The sequence below is a fragment of the Dipodomys merriami genome, unplaced genomic scaffold (assembly GCF_024711535.1).
Source record: "Dipodomys merriami isolate MVZ:Mamm:240054 unplaced genomic scaffold, mDipMer1.0.p SCAF_14, whole genome shotgun sequence".
Classification (NCBI taxonomy): Eukaryota; Metazoa; Chordata; class Mammalia; order Rodentia; family Heteromyidae; genus Dipodomys; species Dipodomys merriami.
The window spans coordinates 15,398,511-15,425,990 of record NW_027202715.1 but is presented as its reverse complement, the minus strand read 5'-3'; the positions used below and the strand labels follow the sequence as shown (position 1 = coordinate 15,425,990).

The 27,480-nt window shown below is 48.1% G+C and overlaps 1 protein-coding gene across 1 annotated transcript in view; it reads left to right on the top strand.

Annotated features, from left to right (window-relative positions):
• Positions 1-7,405: 7,405 nt before the first annotated feature.
• Positions 7,406-27,480, top strand: part of Drgx (dorsal root ganglia homeobox) — a 33,001-nt gene continuing 12,926 nt past the window's right edge. Inside the window, exons 1-5 of the mRNA XM_070020406.1 lie at positions 7,406-7,464; positions 12,710-12,807; positions 14,282-14,383; positions 17,967-18,145; positions 18,260-18,372. Of these exons, the coding sequence (XP_069876507.1) occupies positions 7,431-7,464; positions 12,710-12,807; positions 14,282-14,383; positions 17,967-18,145; positions 18,260-18,372 (526 nt within the window). The 5' untranslated portion in view covers positions 7,406-7,430. The remainder of the gene's footprint in view (positions 7,465-12,709; positions 12,808-14,281; positions 14,384-17,966; positions 18,146-18,259; positions 18,373-27,480) is intronic.

Sequence of the window (27,480 nt, the reverse complement as noted above, 5' to 3'; positions counted from 1 at the left end):
GCTTTCCAGCTGAGGTGGGGTTCATCTGAACACTGCCCTTCCAGAAGTTCTTAAGAAGGGTCTCCATCCAGGGCCTCTGGCACCTTCTGGATGCTTCTCCAATGATCCCAACAACCTTTCTCCCTGATTCCCTGTCTTCTTTCCTCATCAGAGCCTCTGGGGTCACAAACTAAAATTGGTGTCACTCTTCTTCCTCAGTTGACCCTCCCCCAACACGCTCCCTTCCCATCCTAACATTTGACACGTCTAGAGTTACGATGAACTGGCATAGATTGTGTGCCTATGTGTGCCAGGGCACATAGTGCTGCTTCTCAGCCCAGTGTGCCCACGAGGAGCTGTGCTGGAGGAAAGTCACAGGGAATGCTGAGGCCTGGGGCCAAGTGATAGCCATATACCCAGGTTAAAGGGAATTGATTTAAATTTCTACTGGGCAAATACAATACCTGTAAGCCAGCTCAAAGGCCCTTGCTCTGTATTTTTTTATAAGCCAAATAATTGTGTCAAGTAAAGCTCAATGAATGAGGCATTTAAGTGTGAGAAGTAGAAAAAGAGAAGAAAGAAAACATAACCAGACAGGCAAAAAGGTGGTAGGAAGAACCCGAGGAGAACTATCCCCTGGGTATGGCCACTTTGGCAACAACAGGAGACCAAAGGAGCTCAGGTAGCATTTCACCAAGAAAGCCCAGAGGAAACTGAGACACAGATGATGGTTTCTAAGTATAATAGTGGCTAGCACTATAACAGCAAAACAGTCATAGTAATAATAACAATAATGTAATCATATGTTATGGCGTTCAGGGCTGAACATTTGTTTAGCATTGGTTTTTAGAAATGTTTTTTCTTTGTTTTCTAGTAACCTTTAGTTTTTAGAGCACTTTAATACAAAAATAAAGATCACGCAGAACTAAAGAATTTCCATACATCCCCAGCATCAATGCATGCACAGTCCCTTCTACGATCAATATGCAGCCCTACCTGGCCATCTTCGTTAAGATAGATGAACCCACCATGGTGTTATCATTACTGCTCAGACTGCAGAGTGGACATTAAAGCTCTCTCTTTGCACAAACATCAAGTGATATATACCTGACATTATGGTACCATGCAGAATAGTTTGAATGCCCTAAGAATATTGTAGTTTTTTTTATGCTACTACTGGGGCTTGAACTGGGGGTCTGGATAAAGTATCTTTTATCCTCCTCGTCCTCCTCCTCTTATTCCTCCGCATCCTCCTCCTTTTCCTCCCCCTCCTCCTTTTCTCCAAAGATGGTTCTCCACTTCTGGCTTTTTGCTGGTTAATTGGAGAAAGAAGTCTCACAGTCTTTTCTTGCCCAGATTGACTTCAAAATGGGACCCCCAAAGCTCAGCTTCCTGAGTAGCTAGGATTACAGGTGTGAGCTACTGGTGCACAGCTAGAATATTGTAGATCTTTTGATCTTCCCACTAGCACTTGATAAAGGAATCGACTTTGGCTCCCTCTCAAAATGACTCAGGAAGCACATGAGACAGGAAGTGCCTTGTTCCTGCTCTGGTGGATCCCCTTTCATGCTGCTTGCTTTCCTTGTGATGCTCATAAGCTTGAGCAAGGACAAGGCCAAAAGCCCAAGCTGAGCTGCAAAATCCTGGAGAACCTCATGGAATCCGTGTTATCCTGAGGCCACCAGACAATGACAAAGTGAAGTTACTGGAACTTGGCTTGCAGGTGAAGTTGTGAATTATAGGGAAATTCCAACACAATAAATTTCAAACCAGATGTCTGTAGCTCATGCCTGTCACCCTAGCTATGCAGGAGGCTGAGAGCTGAGGATTTCCATTTGAAGCCAGCACAGGCAGAAAAGCCTGAGAAACTCTTATCTCCAATCAATCACCAACAAGACAGAAGTAGAATGGTGGCTCAAGTAGTAGAGCACCAGCTTTGAGTATAAAAGCTCAGGGATAACACCTAGGCCCTGAGTTTAAGCCCCAGGACCAGCATACAGACAGACAGACAGACAGAAACACAGACAGACACACAGACAGATACACACACAGAGACAGACAGACAGACAGACACACACACACACACACACACACACACACACACACACACACACACATACACACCACCACCACCAACAAGAACAAACCAACAATCAAATGCATATCTATCTCTTTGTATATACTTGTTTTCTGTTCACCTAGAATTTCCGTAAGCTGCACTTTTATTTTTGGTCTTTTAACATTGCATCACGTTTAGCTAACCCAAACTTTATTGGCAGTTTCCCAAACGAACAAAACAATGCGAATTTGCCAGTAAGTAGAGAGCATGTCACATGCACACGGTGTATGCTCTGTCCCAAAAGAGTTGTGTGGTCACAAGAGCTGGAGTTGAGAATCCTGCTCATTTAGAAATGAACATCAAAACAGCAGCAAAACAAAACAAAACAAAACAAAAAACCCATAAAACGTTCGCACCCTTCCAAAACACATAATTAGGAATTCAATGTGGTTTATTTTGCTCCCTCACTCCGTTAATGGAATAATTTTATCTGCTTTACCCACACTGTTATAAATTTGAGCCGTGTTTACTGAAATTGCTTTTGCTAAGCAAAGTTTTCGAAGAGAAGTCAGGAAAATCCCTGCTAAGTACAAATGAGTTGTTAAGTCTTACATATATTCATTTGGGGTCCAACCAGGTAACTTAAGGGGGTGTGTGGAATTGAGAGAGATGAGAGGAAGAGCAAAATGGGGGTCAAGATGCATTGTATTTGTAAGCTGATGTGTTGAATTGAAACCCCTTTGGACAATTACTTAAAATAATTTTAAAAATACACTATCATCTGTCTGTCTATTCCCTAATGAGAGCAAGCAACAAGAAGAAAATACTGTGTGTGGTGCGAGAACTTTTGGTCTAGAGTTTTAAAACCCTACATTTTCTACAGACCTAGGATTCTTTTTAGGAATCAATTTAAAATGACTCATAATTCAACTGTGAACAATGGAAGGTTTGCATGGACTGTTCCCATTTCCGGTGTGTTATTGCTGTTCTCAGCGTTTTTGTGAGGACAGGTTTCTTTTACTTTTCTCTCTTCATAGAACAGCTTAAAATTAGAAAAAAAAAAATCAAACACCCATTAGAGAAAGTAGATTTACTCTGCAATTAATTGATACAGAGATGTAAGGCTCTCATGACCTGGAGAGCTCAACACTTCTCCTATAGATATTTGCAAGGGACCAGGGCCTGGGGTACCCCCTTGGCCTAAGCACGAGTTTCTGCCCTTGAAGAATTAGGGTTTCAGTTTTCAGCACTAAGGAAGTTTCTGGGGGGAAAGGGAGCTGCGTTTGCAGTACATTTGCATACAAGTCTTGAAGTGTACATGCTACTCTATTTATTCAGTTATTATTTATTTATTTATTTTTAAACACCAATCACCTTGAAAGTTTTCTGTTCCGGCTCCTCTCTGCCCTGCTGGACAGGAGGTAAGGGGGCATACTCTATTTAGTAACCAGGAAACGCTTATATGGAAAGCATCTCTGCAGCTGCTGGGAATTAGGTAACTGAAAGGGGAAGCCTGCAGGACCACTGTCTCTGTGCAGAGGCCGGAAGCCCCCTGAGTGGGGGCTGGGAACCCCCCCTCCCCATAGGAGAATCTGATGAAATATGACTCAGTGTATTTTAACTTTAAATAAGCATTTCTGTCTTCACCCGAGCCCCTTCTAATGTCTCCTGCAGCTTTGATTTTGGAACACGTCACATTCCTCATTAAAGCAATCACTGTTAAAACATAAAGCAACACAGGATTTATTTCTTCATTAAACTGATGATCCGTGTATGAAGCCAATTAACGTTATGAGTCTGGTGAACACCGAGTGTAAAAAGGTTAGAGAAAATTAAAAGCAGTCACCTTGGTCTTTAGATAAAGAAAGTACACTTTTAGGTTGTAAATTATCAGAGTGTCCAAGCGGGACAGATCGGCGAATTTGGTTAATTGCAAAATATATTTTTACTGCACACGAATTAAGGAAAAAGAACCGTTTCGTTTCTAACGCCCTTTGGGGGGGAGGGGCGGAGGGCGAACTTAGCAAATATCAATTAGCTCACCTTCTCCAGCCCCCACCCCTCACCCCCGGGCATCAGCGACGATCGGGAGCAAAGGGGTTCGCGTCATCAAAGTTTGCTCTTGGTTCGCTGTTTGTTTGGTTGTTGGTGTATTCGCTGTTTGGCCAGCAGGAAGGAGTCCAGACGAGCGGCTCTGGGAGGTAGACGTCGGGAGAGGCGAGGCCGGGGGGGTCCCGGGCTGGCTGGGAGCCCCTCGAGAGGTGGGTGCTTTCCTGGCACTGGGCGGGCTTGCCAGCCAGGGAGGAGGCCGGGCCGGCGTCGGGGGACGCGGGGAGGGCCGGGGCCGGGCGGCGCGGAGCCCCTCGGCGCGCAGGAGACTGGGGCTCCGGCCGCCAGGCCTGAACTCGCATTCGAAACAACTTCAGTGATTTGGATCCGGAGAAGAGTGGGGTCGTCCTCTTCCTCCCACCGCTAACGCCTGGGATCCGGCCGAGCGGGGACCCTCAGACCGGCCCTGGCGCCCGCTTCATTCCCGGCCCCAATCTGGAGCTGGGGTGTGTGTGTAGTGGAGGGGGGGGAGGGGGGGGGGAGGAGGAGACGCCAGCGCCGCTGTCCAGGGTCCTGATCCGGGGACGCGCTACGAGGGCTGACGCAGAGCGGGACAGCCCCGGCGGGTCCCGGGTAGATATCTTGGGGCCCTGGGCTAGAAAAAAAAAGCTCTGTGCATCGATCGATGGCAGTGAGGGGACTCGAGCCCCAGGCTTGGACTCCATTGGTTTCTGGGGCCAACGCCGCGCCCAGTGCCGCGCGCGGCTGGCGCCTGGGGTTCGCGCACACCGAGATGCCCAGTTTGTGCCTGGAGCTTGAGGTGGGAGCCAGCACGCACCGCACCGCACGCACCGCACCGCACCCTGCTCACTTCCCTGTCCAGACTCCAGGCTCGGGAGCGCACGGGCCGGGCGGGCGGGGAGCTGTAGCCTGGGGCAGGACGGAATCCGAGGGGACTTAGGGTAGACTCGGGAGCTCAAGGGGACCTCCGGGCTCTGGAACCGAGAGCAAGACGGAGAAAGAAGTGACGGCGCCCGCCCGCCCGCCCGCCTCTTGGCCGGGGTCCGTCCCCAGGTTGCAGCCCTCAACTAGAAATAAGGCCCGCTCTCGGGGCTGCCCCGCTGGCCATGGCCAGCTACCAAACCCGCTTCCCGGATCTACGGGCGTTCCTCTCCCGCGCTGGCCGCGGGACTCGTGCAATCAGTGGCCCTGGCGGAGAGCCGATGCCTGGGGTCTCCGCTCAGAATCATCCTGCCGTTTCGGAGCTTGGGGCCTGGGCCGATCCCGCGCCCTTGGGCGGCTGAGCGCAGGAAGGGCCTTTCACGGAAACCAGCCTTAACTTGCCTGGGCCGGAGCGGTGCCTCGTTTTCTTCGGGGAGTTTTTTTCTTCCTCCCCCCGCGGAGTGTCCAACTCTCAGCCCTCCAGTTGCTCGCCTGGGGCGGTTGTCCACGCGTGGGCCCTCCAGGCCTTTTGTTTTCCAATGCGTTGTGTCTTTAAGATCGAAGCTAGAAACCGGGCCGGGCAGAGACCCGACCCCACCGCCTCGCCAAGGCTCCCGAACGAACGCAGCATTAGAATGTTTATAAAATATTCAATTTACGCAGTCTGTCCAAGAAGCCATCGTCCCAAAATAAAATCAGCAGTCTAGACGGAACATAGACATCAGAACTTATCAACAGTTGTCTGACTTGCATCTTCTGATGCATCTTGAGTGGGCCATAATACCAACTTTATTTTCAGTGGTGCATAAATTAATTACACGCATTTAATAACCAAAATATCATTATATTCCCCCTTTAATATCATAAAGGCTTTCCGCCAGGGAAGCACTTAATAGTGCAGGGGGCCGTAACGGGCTATTATCCTGGTGTAATGCTATTACAGAACCAATTATGCGCCATTAGACTTGCTTTTTTTGCAGTTTATGTGATTTGATCCAATCCCGCGCCCCTGACTTGAAAATTTCAGCCCGGTACTTTAGAGTTTAATTTTCACCCAGGCAGAGAGAAGGGCGGTCTCTCTCCGCTGAGTGTCTGCCTCGGATGCATTTTAAAAGTAATTGCGAAGGGTCCCACCGCATATCATTTGCATGGAGAAGCGAACATAAATTCAGGGACCCCTTGCTGAGAACAAAATCAAACTTTCCTTTTGTACGATCGCTTGGAAAGGGAAGCCGTGTGCAAAGAGTCCCCCCAAAAACAACCCATCCAGCGGCGACAATTAGCAGAGCTGGCTTTGTCCAATTCGTAGCCCAAGCCCGGGAGTCGCCAGGCCTCTGACAAGGGCGAACCCAAATTTAATCTCTCCCTAAAAAGAAGGTTTGATTCTTGGAGGGGACACGGGGTGGGGGTGGGGGGCGGGCTGAGGGTTGAGATCATCACCCTCTTTGTGTGTGTGTGTGTGTGTGTGTGTGTGTGTGTGTGTGTGTGTGAGAGAGAGAGAGAGAGAGAGAGAGAGAGAGAGAGAGAGAGAGAGAGAGATCTTGGTGGCGATTGTTTCTATTTTCTTTGAAAAGAGGGAAAAAAACCCATTCCTGATGTTTGCTGAGAAATGACGGTTTTTTTTTAACACCACGTGGGCCATTTGTAAGGCCCAATAGACCTATCCAAGTTACTCGCTGTAGACAGCGCTGGAAATAATCAGATTAAGGCCAATTATGCGTGAGATTATAAAGGCGAGTGCTGAGCGGCGGCGCGCGCTGTAGACAGACAACAAGACAGCTGGCCACTTCCCGAGTCACTTCTCCGGTCCTGCGGGCGCCAGCAGCGCCGAGCCCCGCCCGCCGCCCGCGGGAACTGGAGATCGCCGCGCTCCGGCCTCGTCGCCCGCTGCCTGCGGAGGAGGTACGTGGTATGGGGGGGTCCCCGACCCACTCCCCGGGTGGGCTCCGCGCGCCCCGGCCTAGGGGCTTCCACCGCCTTCCGGCCAGAGCTGCGGCGAGCGCAGATGGTCTCGCACGCTCTCCGGGACCTGACTGCGGGGGGCCAGGTGCAGGGCTGGCGGCGCGGGGAGCCCCTGAGAGTTGGGGCGCAGAGCGTGCGGGTTTGGGGCTAGGGCACGGCTGTGGGAGAGACGGACCTACCGAAGGGCTGCCCCGGCTCGCGAGTGGAGGTGCTTACTGTGGGCTGCTGGATTGGGGCGGGGGTAGGGTGGGGAGTGGAGGCTTTCCAGAAGCCGAGCTCCCCGTGCGCCCCAGGACGGGCCTGGGGCGCAGGAAGGAGACTTGGATTCTAGCACTGTATTTGCTTTGCAGCCAGACCGGCCCTGCGCGCGCCCGTGTGTCCCGTGGCCACCCACCCTCGGGCCCCGCCGTCCAGCCCGCACCGCCGACCACCGTCGGCGATGTTTTATTTCCACTGCCCGCCACAGCTGGAGGGTGAGTAAGCGTCCGGTCCTCGGCTTCTTGGGCGAGGCCGGAGCCGGCCCGAAAGGGCCCGGGCGGCGTCGGGACTGGAGGAGAGTGGGAGTCCCGGGCCCCCGGAGGGAGCAGCCGCTTGGCGAGGAGCGGGGCGCCCTCGTTTCCCTCCCACACCCTGCTCCATCCCTCCGCGCCGCCGCCACCTGCCTCCGCACTCCGCGCCTGGGTCGGGTGGCCCCGGGCGGCGAGGCGGCCGGCGGGGCCGCGGGGCCTCCAGGCACAGATGCTGGTGTCACGCCTCTAATCGGGGCGCCTCCGCCCAGGGGGCCCGCATCAATCTTTCACGGTGTTTGGCGAACATCTCGGAAAGCTAAAGCAAGTTGGCCTGCTGAGTCTTGGGCCCCACCACGAGCCAGGAAGGACCTAAGGCTGGGCTGCCCTAAATCGGGGCTCTGGCCAGGGTACCCCAGGGGGTGCGGTCTCACTCAAAATGCTAGGCAACTCAGCGCCAGTCTCTCTGCTGGCCGAGCTTCCCCAGAGACCTGGGGCCCTGCTCACCACCTGCCCCAGGGCCCGCGTGGCCTCTGCCCACTCGCGGGGTTCTCTTTTTTCTTTTCTTTTCTTTTCTTTTCTTTCTTTCTTTCTTTTCTTCTTTCTTTCTTTCTTTCTTTCTTTCTTTCTTTCTTTCTTTCTTTCTTTCTCTCTCTCTCTTTCTCTTTCTCTCTCTTTCTTTCATTCTTTCTTTCATTCATTCATTCTTTCTTTCTCTCTTCTTCCTTTTCCCCTCCCTCCCTTCCTTTCTCTTTCTTCCTCTTTCTCTCTTTCTTTCTCTTTCTGTTTTTCTTTCTCTCTTCTTCCTTCTCCCCTCCCTCTCCTTCCTTCCTTCCTTCCTTCTTTCCCTCCTTCTTGTGCTAGTCTTGGGGCTTGAACTCAAAGCCTGGATGCTGTCCCTGAGTTTTCTTGCTCAAGACTAGTGCTCTACCATCTGAGCCACAGTTCTGCTTTTGGCTTTTTGTTGGTTCATTGGAGATAAGAGTCTCACCGGCTTTCCTACACAGGCTGGCTTCCAACCTTGATCCTCAGATATCTCAGCCTCCTAAGTAGCTAGGATTCCAGGTGTGAGCCACTTGCCCAGGGTTGACTCATTAGGTTTCTGATCACCCCTTAGTCCTTCTTTTCCCCCTCCCACCCTCCAGGGCCAGAGTCTTGTCTTGGAAGGCCCAGACCACACAAGAAATTTCCCTACAGGGTTCCTGGTGTGATCTCTTTTCTCCCAGATAAGAAAAAAGCCTGTACTTCCAGGAGCCCCAGCCCAGGGCCTGAAGTGTCCTAGGGAGTGGGCTGGTTATTAGCCACCTGGGATTTTTACTCTTCTACATAATCCACTGGGCTCGAGCCAGATTCTCCCCAGAAAATCAAGGCTAGGATATTAGGACTTCGGTAACCTTGGGAGCAACCTAGTCCTTTGATTGATTCTTGCTGTAGAATAATGTTGGAGCCAAGAAATCCAGGGAACATGGCACAGGAGAAAAGCCCATTAGACAGCAGAGGGGACTTTTCTTCTCTCCAGGTTACTTTAAGTAGTACCCTGGCCTCAGAATTTCTGGAAGTTTGCTTCTATTTTCCCTCCAAAAAAGCTTTTAAGAATCCAGCAGGATTTTTCTGAAGGAGGCTACCAAGGAACAGTGTGATGGGTACCTTTTCTATGCCTCTGGGCCCTAGGGGTCAGGGCTGACTGTCAGCCGGCAGCCCTGCTTTCGAGGCAGAGGCTTGGGCATTGAGTCAGTAATGGACAGTGGGTATCCTGAGGATCTGAGTGGAAAGCTCGAGCTGTAGAAATAGATCAGTGCAGTTCCTGCTCTTCCTGAGTGTTGCTTGCTGCCCTCTGCTCAGCTCCACGGGGCTGCCATTTACTGCTCGCACCCCTCAGCACCTCTCTTCCCCCCCAGGAAGTCTCAGTGATGGGACCAGAGACAAAGGAGACAGAGCTTTAAGAAACTTCCATCTTGCTGTCTGTGAGAGTTTTTCAGGAGTTTGCTAAATTTAGTTTAGGATTGGAGTAGAACCAGACTATTTTTGGACTCTAACCTCTTATTACAAACAATTTGCTCTTTAATTTTAATTCCTTATTAATCCAAAAAGAATACAGGAGAAAAAACAAAGCAGGGCTCATAATTTCACTTCTCAGATAAAAAATAAACAAACAAATAAATATTTTGCTGACAATAAATTGAAACTATGACATGGATCTTCCAGAGTTCAAATAGAACAGAAACTTCTACACTGACCAATGAAATCCACCTCTCTATCTTCCCGAAGGGTAACTGTTGCTGCAGGCTCCTAAGAATTCTTCAAGAAAAAGAATGTCTACTGTCTGTGTTTTCTTCTCTAAATGTCATATCTTATGGGCACCGAGATTATACTGTCATATCATTCTGTATTTTGTTTTTACTTCATACTGTATGTTTGAAAATTTTCCATGTCAATGCGGAGCTTCTTATTTCTTTTAGACAGCTGTGTAGTAGTCCATTATATGTTTTGCAGAAAGTCTGCTGATGGGTACTTTGGCTTTTTCATGTTTTATTGTTCAATTACAATGTTTTCAGGCATATTCTTTTCTCCCTCTTTCTAACTTAGTGCACTTTATAAGAGTATTCATAGATTAAAAGATGTGTATGTGCACTTAAATTTTTGATAATTATTTTAAAATGACATTCTAATAAGTGTACCAATTGATGCTCATATAAATGATGAATGGGCATGCACAATTTATTGCAACCTATTAGCACTGGGCATTTATTTATTTATTTTTGGGTCCAAATGGCAAAGCAATGGTTTATTATTCTGTTGTGTTGTGTTTAAGTAGCTGTGAGGCTGCACATTTTCATATCGTCAACCATACGATTTGTGTTTACATGAGAGAAATGTCTTTATCTCTGCTTCTGTTCTATGAGTTGGTTAGTTTATTTCTTATTTTGAGGAAAGTAATCTTTTTTTTTCTTTTTGAGTCTGTGTGGCATAGAGCATTCCACTGAAAGGTATTGTATTAAACAACTTCACATGGCGCAGTGTGGGGGTGTGAGAGGATTGGGAGGACTTAGAGATTGTGTTCTTTCCTTACTAGTCAAATGCTTTGTCTTCAAAGGAGGCAATTTTGCCTTTTGCAAAGTAATGGAAATAAGACTGTTTGGAGAGACTGTCCTTTAAAAGTTTCCACTCTGCTGGGCACTGGTGGCTCACACCTGTAGTTCTAGCTATTCAGGAGGCTGAGGATCATGGTTAATTCGAAGCCAGCCAGGAGAAGAAAGTTGGTGAGACTTATCTCCGATTAACCACTGAAAAGCTAGAAGTGGAGCTGTGGCTCAAGGGGGGTAGAGTGCTAACCTTGAGCAAAAAAGCTCAGGGGGAGAGCCCAGATCCTGAGTTCCAGCCCCAAGCGCGCACATGTACACACATGCACACACACACACATACACACACACACACACACACACACACACACACACACACACACACACACATACTTTTCCTTTGTGCTAGAGATAAATGTTTGAGACTAGGGTTTTGGAGATGACTGCAATTGGACAAGAAAATGGGGCAGAAATTGGTGGCAGTGGAGGATGGCCCTGGAGTGCTTCCCCAGTGAACATAATTTGAAGAAACCCAAAGGGTTTGGCTTCTGAGGACCGAGATCCTTTTGAGCCACGCTGTCGGCATTGTGGCTTAGAGCTGAGACTGCATGCACAGCAATGCCGAGAACAGAGCCCATGGCAGGTAAAGTGTTCACTGGTTAATGGCAACTTGCTCATTTGTTTTCCTAAGAAGCCATTGTGGACTATCAAGTAAATAGTGCACATTTGGAAAATGATCCTAATGCACATTTGGGGCCAGACTCTGTTCTGGCTTGATCATGAGCTTTGGAGGCTGCTGGGGAGGACAAAGTCTCTCTTTTCTAGGAAAGTGGGAGCACTGGGTGCTTTCTAAGCCTTGTTCAGAGTCTCGGGTGTCCTTTGAGAGTAGCCTTGTCCAAGTCTGCTTGGCATTCAAGACCGTTGCTATTGGGACAGGCCTTTTGTTAACTGACATCTGTGTAATAGATTCACTATGGTGCTGATGAGCTGTGATCTATGGTAATTAATATTCATTTATAAACTTATATTTGTGTGTATGTGTGCACGTGTGGTGTGTGTGTGTGTGTGTGTGTGTTGGTTCTGGAGCTTGAAGTCAGGGCCCCAGTGCTGTCTTTTAGGGTTTTTGCTTTAGTGCTCTACCACTTGAGCCACAGCTATAATTCTGGCTATTTTTTTTCCTTTGGGTGGTTAACTAGAGATAAGAGTCTCACAGACCTTCCTGCTCAGGCTGGCTTTTATACCTCAGAGCCCAGACTTCTCAGTAGCTAGGATTACAGGCATGAGCCATCAGCATGCAGTTTCATTTAAAACTTCTTACTTCCACGAGTTCTGCAAATCCAGGAGAAAAGGTGAGATGAAAAACTCTTGATTTTTTTCTTCTCCCTTTCTCCCTTTTTCTTTTCCCTCTCTTCTGCCTCCTTTACCCCCAATCTTTTTAAACTTTGGTAACTATAGAAATAAGCTAAGGGACGAGCAGCTAGGAGATACATAGCCCTCTATTGAGGAAGCCAAAGTATCTGAAGAAATGAAGGGGAAAGGATCAGAAGTGCAACAAGGAGTCAGGCAGCAGATGACTTCCAGCTACTGACACAGGGTCCAGAACTCTTTGGAGAGTGGCCTGACTCTCTTGGGGATTGTTTACTATCACTCTATTCAGTACAGACCACTGAGGTATTTTGTAGAGAGAGAGAGAGAGAGAGAGAGAGACAGAGAGAGAAAGAAAGAAGGAGAAAGTGAGAAAGAAAGATAGAGAAAGAAGTGGATGCAGAAGCAGGTGCTGGTGGCCTACATCTGTAATCTTAGCCTGTTAGGAGACTGAAATCTGAAAATTGTGGTTCAAAGCCAGCCTGGACAGATGAATCCAAGACTCTTATCTCCAATTAACCACCAGAAGTGGAGTGGTGACTCAAGTGATAGAGTACCAGTCTTGAGTAAAAAAGTCAAGTGAGAGCCCAAGGCCCTGAGTTCAAGATCCAGTACTGACACAAGATGAGGGGGACGTGGGCAGGGAGAAGTGCCTTGGGACAGACAGGCTCCATGTCTGCAGGGGACATGAATGGGTGTTCAAGGAGGAGGCGAGCCTGAGAATCAGGGTCCCTTGTGCTCAGGCTGATCCAGTTTGCTTCCAGTAGGTACTGCACCCTTTGGCAACCACTCTTCGGGGGATTTTGACGATGGCTTCCTGCGTAGAAAGCAGCGCCGGAACCGGACCACGTTTACTCTTCAACAGGTGAGCATCAGTCTTTTCCCCAGAATGAGCTCAGCTGCTGCTCACCTCCTCCCGAGGCAGAGCTGAGTAACCTTCCCTGATCTTTTCAAAAAAGGTCAATTTAAGCTGGGGGCCAGTGGCTCACGCCTGTAATCCTAACTAATCAGGAGGCTGAGATCTGAGGATCACAGTTCAAAGCCAGCCTGGGCAGGAAAGTCCATGAGAGTCTTTTCTCCAATTAACAACCAAAAGGCCTGAAGTGGAGATGTGGCTCAAGTGGTTGAGCCCTAGGCTTCAGTGAAAAAGCTCAGGGACAGTGTCTAGGCCCTGAGTTCAAGCCCCAGGCCCGGCACACACAAAAATTAAAACAAAATAAGGTCAAGTGATTGTGGACCATTCCTTTTTCATGAACAATTTATTTGTCAAGGAATTGGTCTGGGGTGGGGAAGGAAGATTTTAATCCTATAATCACAGGTTGTGAACTAGAGAAGCAATAATTTCTTTCCCAGTTGCCTTAGGCTCATGGTTTCAGGTTGATAGCCCTTGCCTACCTCTTAGTACTGGGGTTTGAACTTAGGGCCTGAGCACTGTCCTTTAGCTTTTTCATTTAAGGCTGGTGCTCTGCCACTTGAGCCACAGCTCCACTTTCAGAGTTTAGGTGGTTAATTGGATAGAGTTTCACAGGCTTCCTTGCCTGGGCTGGCTTGGAACTGTGATCCTTAGATCTCAGCCTCCTAAGTAGCTAGGATTACAGGTGTGAACCACAGGAGCTGGACTTTCTCCTTTCTTTCAGACTCTTGGTGGGAGCCCTGTGGATCACTCTGTTCCTAAGGCTACCTGTAACATGTGTGTGTGTGTGTGTGTGTGTGTGTGTGTGTGTGTGTGTGTGTGTGTGTGTGTGTGCGCGCGCGCGTGCATGCATGCATGCATGTGCTGGTACTGGGACTTGAACTCAGAATCTGGATGCTATCCCTCAGTTTTGTTTTTTATTTTTGTTCTTTGATTTGCTCAAGGCTACCATTTTTAGCTAAAGCTCTACTTCTGGCCATTTGTTGGTTTATTGGAGAGAAGAGTCTCACAGACTTCCCTGCCTGGGCTGGTTTTGAACTGCGATCCACAGATCTCAGCATCCTGAGTAGCTAGGATAACAGGTGTGAGCCACTGGTGCTCAGCTCACCTATAACCTTTTTAACTCCTGTAGCAAGATTTCCATGTACATACATAGAAATAGTCACATCTCTCTTCTTGTTTCTCTTTCTTGGGGGGAAGCACTGAGGTGGTTAATAAATCTCAGCTCCTAAATTCTCCAGGATTGAAATTGCCACCCTGTGGGGATCTTTTCCAAGAGCTAACTTCCTCCTCCTGCTTCCTTAACTCCATCAGCCTGTGATAAGGGCCTCCTTCCTTGTCACATGCAGCAGGTTTGGACTATGCATCCGCTCCTCCTTGCCTAACCAGAGCCTATTACCAGTACACATTTTTTTCCTTTTGCCAGTTGGAAGCTCTTGAAGCTGTCTTTGCACAAACGCACTACCCAGATGTCTTCACGCGGGAAGAGCTGGCCATGAAGATCAACCTCACAGAAGCTCGAGTGCAGGTAAACCTTGTGAATTATTTAGCTCTCTAATATTAAAACTGGCAAACTTTTTTTTGATATCACGACTGCAGATTGCACATTTGGCCAAAGAAAGCAAATGAAGACTATCTGTCATTTTCATGATACACTTTAATAACATCAACATAATGTGGAATATTAGATTAGGTTGATTAATCGGTCATTCATAATTAACTAGTGATAATGTTCTACACTAATTTGTCCGCGTCTCTAAGGTACTAAATTACATCAATGCACATCCATTTCCTTGCTTTGGAAAAAAAAAAAAAAAGCTGAGATGCTGCTCTCAAAGCTCTTCTGACCGCTCTGGGGTGAGGCCGGTCAATTGCAGAGAACCACGTTTTCAGATGGGAAGTCTGATTTGCTTTCCAGAAATTGCCTCATGTCCAACTTTTCTTCTGTACACAGACTCTTTCAGTGAAGTGGATCCACAGAACAGGTGCAATTTAAAAATCTTTAAGCAGCAGCAGCAGCAAAAGGGTTGGACAGAGATGGGAACAAGCTATGTGATGGTTGGTCTCTGAGCAGGATTTTTTTTTAAACTACACGGTGATTATATTTTAAGTGCACAAACCCACAGAGCCCAGCAGATGTGCCCAAGCAGGAGAGAAACACATTCACAGTTTTGCCTCTCCAGGCGAGCTATTCTTTAGCACAATTATATATTCATTTTATTTATGAGTTTCCCTCCATGCTGTTTCTGTTCTTCTTCTTCTTTTTTTAATGTAGGAGCTTGGGGTTAAGACTATGCAAAGATCTAATTGTAGGAAATATAATAGTTTGCTTTCAGTCCCCCTGGGTCGTGTTAGTATATCTTAAAAACCAATGGCTGAAGAGAGATAATGGAATTCTGAGCAGTAAATTGGGGGTTGTAAACAAATTATTTCCCCTATAATCAGATTATGTGATCCTGATGATTAAATCTGAACATGAATCATTGGTCATATGCAGGCAAATTAAACTGATTATTATTTGGAAATGAAAATCTTCTTTGGCCCAGAGACTGTCTATCGTTTCTTTCTTTCTTTTTCATTCTTTTTTTTAATGCCAGCTTGCCAATAGCTGCCTAAAGACTGAACTGCAAATTGAGATAAATGACACAATTATTAAGCATTCAGAAGTAGAGGATCATAACTTCTTTCTGAAAGGTGCAAGGGTAAGATAGGGGTGGTAGCAATTAAGGCTGAGAACTGTTGTCCGGGCGGTTGTTAGCTATTATGCAGGCAGACAATGGCCTTGGAGCGTTTGTTTAGTGAGCTTCCGTGTGGGGACGTGGGCTTTGGTGTCGGGGAATGGAGATGTGTTTACATTTATACCCCTTGCTCATTCAAATATGATTAATGTTCTCTAAAGCAGGGTCTTAATCGAAGCTGATGTTGTCAAACAATAACTAAATAGGGAAATAAACGACTCCATCATGCTCTTTCCTCAGAAGCAGGAGAACTGTCAGTGCAAAGTCATTAAAATATGATAATGAAAAATAGCTCAATTAAATGTTGTTATAGCTGTGACCTTCATTCAATTAAGACGCGAGAAAGTGTCTGCATTTTGCTTTGCATTTAACTGCCCTAAATTTAGAATATAGATAAAATCATTACTCAATGGTTGCTGATATGTGCAATTAAAAGCCAACTCGATTAAAAAAGAAAGAAAGAAAGAAACCCAGTTAAAGGAGAATGAAAATTAAGAGATAGAGTGGGCTGCCAAGGAGGCTCAGCCTAAGGACCCAAGCTCTGTCCTAGCCAGTGTGTCTGCAGCCAGTGGAGGCCCAGGGCTTCATCCCTGGGGAGCTTAGGGGAGCCCTGGCCAAGCCTGGCTTGTTTATTTTTTTTGGCCAGGAATTATCTCCAAGGAGAGAAGATGCAGGAGGAAAGGAGGGGAGAGGACAGGAGAGGACAGGACAGGACAGGAGAAAAGAGGACAGGAGATTTTTGCTGGGCAGAGTAGAGTAGCAACTCTCACAGAGCTCTGGTAACACCACCTTGAACTGGTGGCCTAGCTTCCAGGGGCTGTACTTTTGCAAATGCAGTTTCAAAACCATGGGTACCAGCATCTACGACGGTGCTCAGGTCAAGGTCAGTCATCAAGCTCTCACTGAGCTAAGGGTGACAGTGCTAGGAGGCTAGCCAGCATTCTCTGGGTGACCATGGCTCTGTGCCAGGCAGACATTGTGTCCTGGATGCTGTGGGTGGTAGGATTTTTAAGCCAGGTCACTGGGCTGGAGATTGTAAACTGTCTCTGACCACCTGGCTGATCCTGGGGAGTTGCTGTGTTTAATTTCCTTGTCTGTAAATGGGGATGGTAGAACTGCTCACGCTTAGAGTTGGGGTGGACTTGAAACCAGGTTCATTGGGTGCCATAATTCCAAGTCACGGCTGATTCCGATTCAGGGTTTCTCCTGGTTACTCTGGGCTGCTAATCATGAACTTGTGACATGTACTTCAATGAGTCAAGATTAGCCCAGGGATGTGAGCCTGCTGAAAGAGGACTGTGTCTCTGATGGGAAGCCTGAGGGTTGTTTTCTTTTTCTTTTCTTCCTTTCTTCCCTTCTTTCCTTCCTTCCTTCCTTCCCTCCCTTCCTTCTTTCCTTCCTTCCTTCCTTTCTTTTTTTTTTTTTTGTAGGGCTTGAACTTGGGGCCTAGGCAGTGTCCCTGAGCCTTTTTACTCAAGGCTAGTGCTCTCCCACTTTGAGCCATAGCTCCACTTCTGCTTTTCTGGTGGTTAATTGGAGATAAGAGTCTCATAGACTTTCCTGCTCGGGCTGACTGTGAATTGTGGTCCTCAGATCTCAGCCTCCTGAGTAGCTAGGATTACAGGTGTGAGCCACCAGCACCCAGCTGAGGGAGGTGTTTCCTCCTCCTCTTCCTCCTCCTCCTCCTCTTCCCCCTCCTCCTCCTCCTCCTCCTCCTCCCCCTCTCCTCCTCCTCCTCCTCCTCCTCCTCCTCCTCCTCCTCCTCCTCCTCCTCCTCCTCCTCCTCCTCCTCCTCCTCCTCCTCCTCCTCCTCCTCCTCCTCCTCCTTCTTCTTCTCCTTCTTCTTCTTCAGTCCTGGGGCTTGAACTCAGGGCCTGGGCACTGTCTCTGAGCTTCTTTTGTTTAAGGCTAGCATTCTATCACTTGAGCTACAGTGCCACTTCTGGCCTTTTCTATTTATGTGTTACTGAGGAATTGAGTCCAATAGGCAGGGCAAGTACTCTACCACTAAGCCACATTCCCAGTCCAAGGGAGGTGTTTTCTAAGTTGTGTTGACAATGGTCTCCTACCGGAACACTTCACACCAAATAAATACATTCATGTGTAATTCTTGTACTGAGATCTTTCATAGGCAGCAGTTTTACCCTTCCTGTGAGCAATGCATACTGTCAGTTCTTTAGTATTCATTGAGAGAGGCCTATCATAAATGTAGATCAGTCTGATCTGTCTGAAAGTTTGAAACTCTGATTCTGAGAGAACACAGTATGAGGTTGGCCATGAGCACCAGCCGAACATCCAGGATGCTGTGTCGTGGCTTCCTCCTCTTGTTTAATTTCTGCCTCCTTTGGGTGCATGTTTCCCATTGGTGCTCAGGTTTGGTTCCAGAATCGAAGAGCCAAGTGGAGAAAAACAGAGAGAGGGGCCTCTGATCAGGAGCCAGGAGCAAAGGAGCCTATGGCAGAGGTGACACCACCTCCAGTGAGGAACATCAACTCTCCACCTCCCGGGGATCAGGCCCGGGGCAAGAAGGAGGTGCTGGAGGCCCAGCAGAGGTGAGGGTCTGCTGGGCTTCTGGCCTGGTGTGTGTGTGTGGGAGGGGGTTGTGGGGGTCTTGGGCAGCTCAATAGACATAAAAAGAACTCAACGGAATTTTCTTTCTTTGCCAGCCTGGGGCGAACAGTGGGTCCTGCAGGTCCTTTCTTTCCCTCCTGTTTGCCAGGGACACTCCTGAACACAGCTACATATGCCCAGGCCTTGTCGCATGTGGCCTCTCTGAAAGGTAAGCTTCCCTTGGATGAGCGGTGTGGCTGGTGGGGAGGGTGGAGATGGCTTGAACGATGTCTTGATGGTCCATTCTTGGGCTCTCCTCTGCTCATTTTCCCTGGGGCTGGCTCAACAGTCTCCTCCTGTCAGTTCCTGCCAGGGAACTGGACTTGTTGTCCTGTTTGATTTCCATCTGACTTGAGAATGTGGACGAGTGAGCGCCTCATTAAGTGTCATCCCTCTCAGCCCAGGACTTGTCCCAGAGCTGGTTGTTTCAAATGTTCACATTCCATCATTCCTGCCTCTCCATCACAGTTAAGGTGTTTGACTGCTGCTTGCAGGGAGGCCTGGAGGGGTGTTGGTGTGTGTGTGTGTGTGTGTGTGTGTGTGTGTGTGTGTGTGTGTGTGTGTGTGTGTGTGTGTGTGTATGTGAGAGAGATCTGGCTTCTCAGGGCTTGTGTCTATGTGAAGCTTGACTTTCCTGGGAACTCCTCATGGCAGAGGTGTGCACTGTTAGGATTCACAGCTTTCTAAGATTTGTTTTCTTCCAGTGGCTTTCTTACATGAAGAATGAGAATGGCTAGGGATGTTTTGTCAGAAGCAGAGAAAGTCATTCTAAGGCTGTCTTAAGGTTTTTTTTTTGTCGGTCGTGGGGCCTGAACTCTGGGTCTGGGTGCTGTCCCTCAGCTCTTCAGTTCAAGGCTAGCACTCTACCACTTGAGCCACAGTGCCACGTCTGTCTTTTTCTGCTTATGTGGTGCTGAGGAATCGAACCCAGGGCCTCATGGATGCAAGGCAAGCACTCTACCACTGAGCCACCTTCCCAGCCCTGTCTTAAGATTTTTGAGGGTACTATCCTTGGATGTAAGGGCCGATCTAGTATCTCTCAATGCCTTGCTATGTACCTGTGGGTCCAGTGAGCGGGCTGTGCCAGCGAGGAACAGGGCTGGGCTCCAGCCAGGTTAGAGAGAGTGAGAAGCAGTGCTTTCCTGTTGTCTGTGGCAGAAGGTCTGGGAGGTAACAAGGTGTGGCTGTAGGCTTTTCCCAAAACATAGGCAGTGGGAGAGGCTGCCCTGGGTGTCTTTTGCCTGTCATGGGCTAGTACCTGGGGCCTCCTTGTCCTGTAGCAGTCCTTTCAATACGGGTGGGTTAGAAACATACACATACCACAGAGTATCCCAACGTGCAATGCAGATGTAGATGGAGGCAGAAGGAGAGTTCTTGTGTCTCTCTGAGAAGTCTGCTGAAGAAGGTGGAGAGGGCATTCCAAGTGTAGAGAGCGCATGCATACGCTTGTCTAGAAGATGGAGAGTGTGTTGGGTGCCCACCAAGAGAGCCCAGGAATCCATCAAGGCCCTAATGGCCAGTGCTGGGTCTGGATGTCTCACTGTAAGAGGTGTACCTCCCAGGTCTGGATCTAGGCAACTTGTACATCCCTTTGCTCAGCTGGCTGTGCTGGGTGGGCTGGCTGCTGCTGACACCATGTAGAACACCAGCATCTTGACATAAGAAATGCTCAATTTGTAGTTTTCAAATAAAAACCCTGAAATTGCCAGATACTGGTGGCATACACGTGTAATCCTAGCTACTCGGGAGGCTGAGATCTAAGGATTTTGGTTTGAAACCAGCTTTGGCAGAAAGACCGTGAGACTTATCTTCAATTAACCCGCAAAAAGCCAGAAGTGGAGTGCACCAACCAGCCTTGAGTGAGAAAGCCAAGGGGGAGAGTATAGGCTTTGAGTTTGAGTTCCAGTACTAGCATATACATATATATATATATATATGTATATATGTTGATGTATATATATGTATATATATATATATATATATATATATATATATATTCCCACATTTGACCTCATGTGATAAGATGCAGTCAAACTGTCGATGCACTGTCTGGGGCTGTGGCTCTAGTGCTAGAATGGAGCCCAGCAAGTGCAAGGCCCTGAGTTCAAGCCCCAATACTGTCTGTCTCCCCCAAATTAGATACACTAAAACTATTGTATAAAATCAACTCCAGGCTATATGTATATGGAACCTAAATGAATTTTGTAGTTAGCCTTGACTTTTATTCCCATTGTATCTTATTACATATAAGCAAATACTCCAAAGTCTGAGAAAATCTGAAACATTTCTGTTCTTGGTCATTTCAAATAAGAGATATATTTAAATAAGAGATAAACAACGTATACAATTGAAATTGGTAGCTAATGAGAAAAGGGCCCCAGAAAGGAGATTACCAATCATATCTAAGCATCATCCAAAGGTCTGATCTTGACCAAGAAGCAGTCTCATATCCATCCATCCATCCATCCATCTGTCTGTCTGTCCATCTGTCCGTCCAATGCTGTCTACTCCAGTGAGAGCCAGCAGCTGACCTAAGCATAGCCATTCCTTTAATAAGTGTGTTCTACTTGGCTCCCTCTAGCTGCATAAATAGTAGGAGGGGATCCACACATCTTCCCCTCTCTGGTTCTTGGGTCATCTCTTGTAAGCCAGATGAGGCCCTGTGGGCCCTTGCAGTGGCCGAAGGCGAGAGGTAAGAAGGTTCAAGGCAAAACCTTAGGGCAGGGAGGGCTGGAGAAGTCAAGGACAGGAAGTGAGAGGGAGACAAAACTGGGACTTGAATCTCCCATATCTGTAGGAAATCATAACCTTGCCAGAATAGAGGCCAGGTCTGGTGGGGGAAGCTTCAGTATAGGACTCTGTGCAACTCTCCTTTTTCTTTCTTCTGTTCTTACCTCTGCTCCTCCTATAAACCCCTTTGGCTGGGCTGCTTGCCTCATTGGAAATGGATTTTCCTTTGATTGTTTTGCTGCAGGGCCCAGGGCCACCTGTTAGTGTCCCCATTAGACACCCTTCCTGAGTGTCATCAGGTTGAGTTGGAGAAAAGTTTGGGGTGGCCAGGCCTACTGAAGCTGGCAACATGCTGGAATCTTTGCAGACCCAGGCAAACCATAAGAGAAAATGAATGCATACATTTCCTTTCCCTCTACAAATATTTTTTCATTTTCATTTTCTTTCTTTTTTAATTTTGTGCTTTTTGGGAGGGCTTCAACTTAGGACCCCTTAACTTTTTTTGCTCAGAGTGGACATCTTCCTCTTGAGCCACAGTTCTCCTTTGGAGTTTTGGTGGTTAATTTGAGACAAGAGTCACAAGGAATATCAGCCCATGCTTGGGATGGCTTTGAACTCTTGCTTGATGTTTTGGAAGCCCGGGGCGCTTGAGCTCTATTTGTTCATGGTATTTGAGGGAAGTGTAGGTGAAAGGCATATTTCTTTATTATCAGAAATAGTAATGCATGGAGCAATGTACAAGGTCCCTCAGGCAGGTTTGGACTTGGCAGTAATAGAGATGGGGATTTTGGAATTTTTAGAAGCTGGAAATCTGCATTTTTATTTGAAATATTCCTGTCTTGGGGCTCCAATAACAAAATGCAAAAGACTGGGCCATGAATATAAGCATACATCTGTTTCCCATAGGTCTGAAGCCAGAAAGTCCTGGCTGAGCTCTGAAGCTCAGCTTCTGCTGAGCCTATGGAGTCCTCCCGTGTCTCACACAGGGGAGCAAGCAAGTGCTCAGGTGGCAGGTTGCCTCTAAAAGGGCAAATCCCATTGGGAGGGCTCACCCTTCAGACTCCAGATCTTTCCCAAAATTTCACCTAACACCATGCCCTTGGGTGTTAGAATTTCAACTTAGAATTTGGGGCACACAATCAGTCAGTCCATAAGAATCTCATCTTTTAGGGCTGGGAAGGTGGCTCAGTGGTAGAGCACTTGCCTTACATGCACGAGGCCCTGGGTTCGATTCCTCAGCACCACATAAGCAAAAAGAAAAAATGCCGGAAGTAGCGCTGTGGCTCAAGTGGTAGAGCGCTAGCCTTGAGCTGAAGAGCTGAGGGACAGCGCCCAGGCCCAGAGTTCAGGCCCCAGGACTGGACCCCCCCCCCCCCAAAAAAGAAAAAAGAATCTTATCTTTTAAATGATAAGCTGTTCACCGGTTGCTCAGGAGGCTGAGATCTGAGGATCAAGATTTGAAGCCAGCCTGTGAAAGAAAGTCCATGAGACCCTTATCTCCACTAAAACCTACCCCCAAAAGCTGGAAGTGGAACTGTGGCTCAAGTGGTAGAGCACCAGCCTTGAGCAAAAGAAATTCATAGACAATGGCCAGGCCCTAAGTTCAAGCCCCAGACCAGCACCAAAAACAAAAAGAAAAAAAAAAAAAGAAAAAAGGTGCCTGCAAATCTTTTGGGTCAGATATAATAACGCCAACCAGTGGCCTACCTTTGGGGATTTGCACTGGGCTGGGCAGAGCTGTTCTTCAACTCTCTCATTTTGTGTTCTTAGTTCTTGCACACAGGCCTTCTCAGACCCTGGGCAAAGTTTCTCTCTCTGGGTTCCTCTTCAAGCTCTGTTCTTCTGGCCCCGCCCCCAGCCTCTGTCCCTCTGTGGTCTCCTCCCCTAGTCTGGCTGACTGCCTCTGTAGCCCCGCCCCCAGGCACTTTCTCTCCCTCCGTGACCGGCCCCTACCCTCACTCTCTCCCTCTGTGGTTCCCTCTCATCCACCCACCCCACTGAACACTTGGCGTTTTCCACCTCTCCAGCAAGCTAAGCCATGTTGGAAATGCAGGGAAATGAGCAATCTATCAGGAATGCTCATGGGTTAGTTCCTGTCAAGGTGACCCAGCATCCTGTGAGTTAGGGGCAGCAGTCTGGCAGCTATTTGAGGAGCTGGGCTGGCTGAGCATAGCTGATGTGGGCTGGGCACCTTGGCATTCTGGATGCATGGGATGGAGATCACAGTGTGGTGGCTCTTCTGGAAGTCAGATGTTGTTCTAAGTCTGAAATCCCTGGAGCTGTGTCTGATTTGGCTGCTCCGCTCAGCCCCTGTCCAACCCATGCGGGCTCTGCAGCCCTGGAGCTGCGTGTGAGAAACACTGCCCCAGGATATAGACAAGTTCCTGCAAGTTTGCCTCTGTGCCTGTGCCCACCCCGGGGAGAAATTTGTTCAATGGTTTGATGCCAGGGCAAGTTCCTGACTCTTTGCTGGCCCACCTTGCCCTCTCCTCTCATGTTTCCCCAAGCTGCTGAAATAAAGTGAATGCCTCATCTGGGTTAAGAAGAGGAGTGGGCCTAGTTTTCTAGGCTATAGCCTAGTCTCTCCCCCTCCCCAAGAGCTCTGAGCTACCATCTAGCCTCCCAGGCCCCCCCCCTATACCTTCAGATACCGGGCAGCGCAGCTGGCTCAGTCAAGCTGTCCTTCTCTAAGGCTGCTTCTGGGGCTGCTGGCCAATGAGGGGTGAGGACTGCCCCAGCTGGCTGGGAGGGGTATGGCACTTGAAACCCTTGTCTAGATTTTTTCACTGGTGATTAGCTGAGTCTTGGGGCAGGAACATGAGGAGATGAGACCTTACTGCCAAGGTAGATTGCTGTTCTCAGCATCCTAGGGAGCTCTTTAAAGAAGACATTACTCACTGAGTCCTTCCTCTGAGTGAGCACCTACCTGCTGGAAAGAGAAACACAATGGGACCTTGACATCTACCCTGCTTCTCTGAGTCTCTATTGGGGAGGTGGTCTGGACTTAGGCAGGAGCTCTAGAGACCAGGACTCATGTTGAGGGAACTCTGTGGCCCCTCCCAGCTCAGAGACCCCCAACCCTCCTCTCCAGAGTGGATTCAAGAAATGAATCTGAGCTAATCTTATCTCCCAGATTCAAGGCCCGTGGTCCTCCTGCCATCACATAACCCCTTTCAGTCCCAGCCCTGGACAAGACTGTAGGCTCAGTGGCACAAGATCGCAGCCAAGACCACTTTTATACTGCACCCTGCCCCTAGTTGAGGCGGGGGAGCGGGGACACAAATGCAGGGCTCCCAACGCCATGAGATAGTATCTGTCCTCCTGCAAACGCATGGAGCAGTCCCATTGGAGTTCTGGGGTTTGAAGTGCCCATTCAGTGCCCTACTGGACATCCCAGGACAAGGCTGGGGGTGGGTGGGTACAGTCTTTGGTTCTAGGCATATTTATTTATTTTTATTGTGAAAATACTATACAGAGGAGTTACAATTACATGGGTACATTTCTTATCAAGCATTGTAGCCTCCTCCTTTGTTTCCCCTTCCCATCCCTTCCCATCCTCCTCCCGCCACCCCCCCCAAGTCCTCCACGCCCCTCCCGCCCCACACGAAAGTTATAAAGTTTGTTTTTGACATAAGGACTTGTACATCTCATTGTTGCAATGGGTCCACCTGTATCCCTATTTAAATGATTTGTTTTCCCCTCCACAAATTATACCGACATCAAATATAGTGAAAGCAGGGGTTATACTGTGGGGGAGTGACATACAAAGCAACAAAGAAATAATCTTATAAATTCTAGGCATTTTTAATGTTAATTTTTCTATGGTTTTTATAAAGGTGATGTACAGAGGGGTTACAGGTACATAAGTCAGGTAATGAGTACATTTCTTCTTGGGCAATGTTTTTCCTAGGCATTGTTTTGGTGGGTGCAAAGCTCTTGCCTTATAAGCGTGGAGCATTTGTATGTGGCTTGGGGCTTGTTAAATATGCTGAGTATCTTAAAGTTCTGATGCTCTTTTATTTTATTTTTGTTGGTTATGGGGCTTGAACTCTGGGCCTGGGCACTGTCCCTTAGCTCTTCTGCTCAAGGCAAGTGCTCTATCACTTGAGCTATAGCACCACTTCTGGCTTTTTCTGTTTATGTGATGCTGAGGAATTGAACCCAGGGCCTCATGCATGCAAGGCAAGCACTCTACCACTGAGCCACCTTCCCAGCCCCAGTACTGATGTTCTTAAAAGATGCTTTATGAGCCAGGTGCCCGTGGCTCATGCCTGTAATCTTAGTTATTCAGGAGGATGAGGATCACAGTTCAAAGCCAGCCAGGGCAGGAAAGTCCCTGAGACCCTTATCTTCAATTAACGACTAGAAGACTAGAAGTGGTGCTGGGGCTCAAAGTGATAGAGAGCTAGCCATGAACAAACAGAGCTCAGGGACAATGCCTAGGCCCTGAGTTCAAGCCCCATAGCCAACAACAAAAGAAAGAAAAGAGGTGTGTGGTTGTTTAGATCAGAGACAGTTCCCCCGCCCCCCGCCCCTTTTTCCACATCACCATCTTTCTATTCTGAGGCTGCTGCTCTGTGCCAACCAGGCTTCTGGATTTGGTCAGGGTGGCTGAGAGGCAGCTGTGGGCTGGAGGTTTGGGGGTGCTTGTGCAAGAGGCTCAGTGTTTGAGAATGCAGAAGGGCTTGTTCATATCTATGCATGAAAAGACGTATCTATGTATGCTAGTTGCAGGGCTCAGGTAATGGGAGGCAGGGAGTAAACAGAAAGTGAGCAGTGGCCACTTTTGTTGGACGAGAGGCCCATGTGTGCAGTCCCCTGTGGTTGGGCAATCATGAGAAGCAGGTGTGAGACCAGAGTCCTGGCTCATCAAGCAGGTGCTTGGCCAGCACTGGGCTACCCCCAGCCTGGATTAAGGCAGCTAGATAGCTCAGGCCAGACAGAGCAGATCATTGAAAAGCAGGCAGCTGGCAAGCACAGAGTCCCAAACCAAGGGCTGTGGAGGGGTCTACCTGGGTGAACCCTGGTTTGCCTATTCTCCAATTATGCCATTACTGATACTCTTTGCCTCTATTTGCTCATCTGACAAATGGGCAGCCTGACCCTGCTGGGCTGACTTTGTAAGACATAGGCCAAGGAGAGCATGAGTGAGGACGTTTGAGGCCCTTGGTATATGGATGGCACTTTTAGTACTATTACCATTCATCAGAGTCCTCCACATGTACTCCTGTGCCAGGGCTCAGGTCCCATTACCTTCTGAGAGCCCATGGAAATATCAGTACTCGTAGACTTTCCCCTTCTCCCCAAGCTTTATTGCTTTGGAAATTCATCCTTTCTGTAAGCCCCATAATTCGTATTTTCACAATGCTAAGGTTTTTTTTTTTTCCTCCTACTTCTTCTGTGCCTTGCAGAGGTACCTAGCCATGGCTGCTTCGGGCTTTCACAGGATGATCATCACCTCCTCCTCCTCCTCCTCCTCCTCCTTCTCCTCTTCCTTCTCATTCTCCTCCTCCTCTTCCTCCTCCTTCTCTTTCTTCTCCTCTTCCTCCACTTATTTTCCTTCTTCTTTTTCTTCTTCTTGTCAGTCATGGGACTTAAATTCAGGGACTGGGCTCAGTCCCTGAGCTCTTTGCTCAATGATAACATGCTACCACCTGAGCCACAACTCCACTTCCAGTATTCTGGTGGTTAATTGGAGATAAGAATCTCACAGACTTTCCTACCTGGGCTGACTTTGAACTGTGGCCCTCAGATCTCAGGCTCCTGAATAGCTAGGATTACAGATGTGAGCACTAGCACCCAGCTCACAGGATGTTCTTTGCATCTGCAATGGCTGGAGAGGTGTTGCCCTGCTAGGCAGGCTGGCAGGGCTGACAGTAGCAGGAGTTATTAACTTTTGTTTGTAGATTATTATTATTATTATTATTATTATTATTATTATTATTATTATTATTATTATTATTATTATTGTCATTATTTGTGGTAGTATTGGGACTTGAACCCAGGGTCTGGTGCTCTTGTTTGGCTTTTTGGCACAAACCATTTGAGTCACACCTCCACTTCTGGCTTTTTGCTGGTTAAGTGGAGAAGAGAGCCTCACAAACTTATCTGCCCAGGCTGGCTTTGAGCCTTGATCCTCAGTTCTCAGCCTCCCGAGTAGCTAGGATTACAGGCATGCACAGCTGCACAATAGCATATTTTGTGAGTGCATATTCTTTGGAAAACCTCAGATAAGAAAGCAGCAGGACTCAGCCTATGCGGGGAAGGTTTGCACTAGGATGGATATTCAGAGAAGCAACCTTAAGAATTGTCCTGCACTGTGATCACAATTCATTATTGTGGAAGTTATTCATGGCCAGGGAGTTTGTTCCAGGGTTTGTTCTGGGGGAAGTGCTGACTACATGCTGGGCAGGTACAGATGGGGGTTGGATTGCTGCAGGGAGTGGAGGAGGTATGCTCCCTGGACTACTAAGCCTGATGCCTCTAACCTGTGATTGTCAGAGCTGGATGTGATGTGGAGAAGAATAACAGCTGCTAGCACATGCCA